The sequence below is a fragment of the Pundamilia nyererei genome, unplaced genomic scaffold, assembly GCF_000239375.1.
Source record: "Pundamilia nyererei isolate P.nyererei 1_Seehausen unplaced genomic scaffold, PunNye1.0 scaffold00219, whole genome shotgun sequence".
Classification (NCBI taxonomy): Eukaryota; Metazoa; Chordata; class Actinopteri; order Cichliformes; family Cichlidae; genus Pundamilia; species Pundamilia nyererei.
Window position 1 is genome coordinate 969,722 of NW_005187620.1, and position 2,353 is coordinate 972,074.

General features: G+C 39.1%; 1 protein-coding gene across 1 annotated transcript in view; it reads right to left on the minus strand.

Moving 5' to 3' along the window:
* The window catches only part of mybbp1a (MYB binding protein (P160) 1a), a 24,373-nt gene that overhangs the window by 8,206 nt on the left and 13,814 nt on the right, over positions 1–2,353 (minus strand). Inside the window, exons 22-23 of the mRNA XM_013914720.1 lie at positions 2,020–2,151; positions 1,871–1,939 (exon numbers count right to left, since the gene is read on the minus strand). Of these exons, the coding sequence (XP_013770174.1) occupies positions 1,871–1,939; positions 2,020–2,151 (201 nt within the window). The remainder of the gene's footprint in view (positions 1–1,870; positions 1,940–2,019; positions 2,152–2,353) is intronic.

The window sequence follows — 2,353 nt, forward strand, 5'->3', positions numbered from 1 at the left end:
GTTTTCTTCGTCCCACTCCTTTTTCAGGCAATTTTTGTTTTTTGTTTTGTGTATTTTATGTTCAATATAGGTATTTGTTGTGCCTGAAAATGAACAAATAAATGAATGAATGAAATGAAAACAGGAGTGGACAAAGGTGTGTAAATGGGAAAAATTGCCAGCAAATAACATTAAGTCTGAGGTTGTTGTTTTTTGGTTTGTTTTTTTTAAATCTCTTAGGATGCAGACAGTAAGTTGATGAACAAAAGCAGATTGCTGTTGTGTTTCTCTTTCGGTTACTTTGTTATTGTTGTTCTAAAAAAAATGTGTTAATGGAAAAAAAAACCATTTTGACATGACAAATAAGTAAAATGCATAAATTTGGATGATGGCTCAGTTGCTTGAATTTTTTTCCTGTTGGAAAATGACTGCAAGTACTTTGCGGCAACCAACTGGTCATCAAAGGTCAAGCGTGCAACACCGTCAACTTCTGGGGGACAAATTTGGATTGCAGGGCGACTGCGCTGGTTGCTTGATGGGAGATAATCTGTCTCCAAACAATTGCAGTCTGATGCAGACAGACTGGTGAAGTTTAACAAAATAACTTTCAATTCAGTTCAACTGTTTTTAAATAGTGCCAAATCAGATCAACAGTTGCCTCAAGGGGCTTTATATTGCAGGGTAGAGACCCTAAAATCATACCGAGAGCCCCCCCTTGGAGCAACAACTTGTCGACAGTGGGAAGGAAAAAGTCCCTTTTAACAGGAAGAAACCTCCGTCAGAAGCAGGCTCAGGGACGGAGAGCCATCTGCCGTGATCGGTTGGGGGTAAAAGACAGAACACGGGACAAAAAAAACATGCAGCTAATTTCTCATATAACTGCTGGCGTCTCATAAATGCAGACAGATTGACTGATTGATGGCAGCATGTTGGCAGTCTCCACTGATGAGTGCAACTTGTCTGCAGTGAGTCCGTTTGCAATAGGGGCCTGACTCAACTGGTTGCCAGCTGATTGTATTCTGGATATATTCCTATATAAAAGTAAGGTTACGCTTATGTCATTTTCTAGTTAAATCACTGTTTTACAGCTACGTTGTCACTATACTTCTCTTATCCTTAAAGGAAACTCTTTAAAGGATAACTCTGGTGATACTCTAGAAGCAAAACCAGCAATACATTTATTATAAAGCAAGTAAACCCTATATGGTATAGAGTCTGTCGGTGTATTAAAATGATTTGTGATGTCACATGCTTCTTAATGTGCATGGACATGCTGTCCTGCTGCTGTAAATACTTAGTAGAGTGATAAATGTAAATTAATGCTTGCCAAAAAAGTGCAGTTTGCTCCCAGCTGTTTCAGTCTTTATTTATTATAAATATTTGTGAGCTATTTTTTTAGTTTTATATCTCATTAAAGGCGGAAAGGCAGGGAGCTACTAAAAACAGTTGACTTTATTGCTTTTATGGAATCTGTTGACAATATAATAAATACAGAATATCACCAGTGCTATGTTTTAATATTGAAACACCATATGGTACAATAAGTCAAGGATCCAAACTCATGAACAGGTCTACTTATTCAGAGCGACACACCAACCGAGGACTGGGCATCACAGCTTTATTTGAAACTTTACTCTAGCAGACAGCACCATATGAGCCATATGTGCTTTAATTGTTTAACTTGCTCATGTGGGAGTTTTCCCAAAGTGAAGATGATCTTAAGTTCTCAATCAGTTAGTAAATGACATCATCTTTCAGTTTTATTCCCATGGCATGATGGGAGAAGAGAACTCTTTCATGTTTGTCATTTAGGATTAGGCTGCTTAACTGTTCCTATAGTAAAAAACAAAAACACAAAACAAACAAAATTGGGGGGTTTAAAACTTTTTACCTGCTGATGTTCTCTGACTCCAGATGTGATGTTCTGCACTGCTGTGTCCAACAGTTTCACGCATAAAACCTGCAAATAACACATAAATGTCAGTTACTGCTTCAGAGGCGAGCGGCTGCACTCGGACGGAGGTGTGCGTTTTTACTCACGGGGAATCTGACGAATAAGTCGATGAACATCTGAGCAGTGAGTGGGCTCTTCCTCCGGCTCATGAAGGAGCACAGAGCATCTCTGAAGATAGTGGAGACCCGATCCACGTCGACATTACCCATGAACTTCAGCTGCACACATCAAATAGCAAACAGCAGACATCGGGGTTCAGATGCTAATTTAAAGCAAAAAGAACAAGCCTAAATAATAAAATTAGTCATGGCTGATTCCAGTTAGCCATTTGTGTTTTTACTGGGAAAGCATGCGATTATTCAAGTAGACGATCGCTGCTACTCTTGCTACTACAAACACTTTACTAGTACAGGGTTGGAG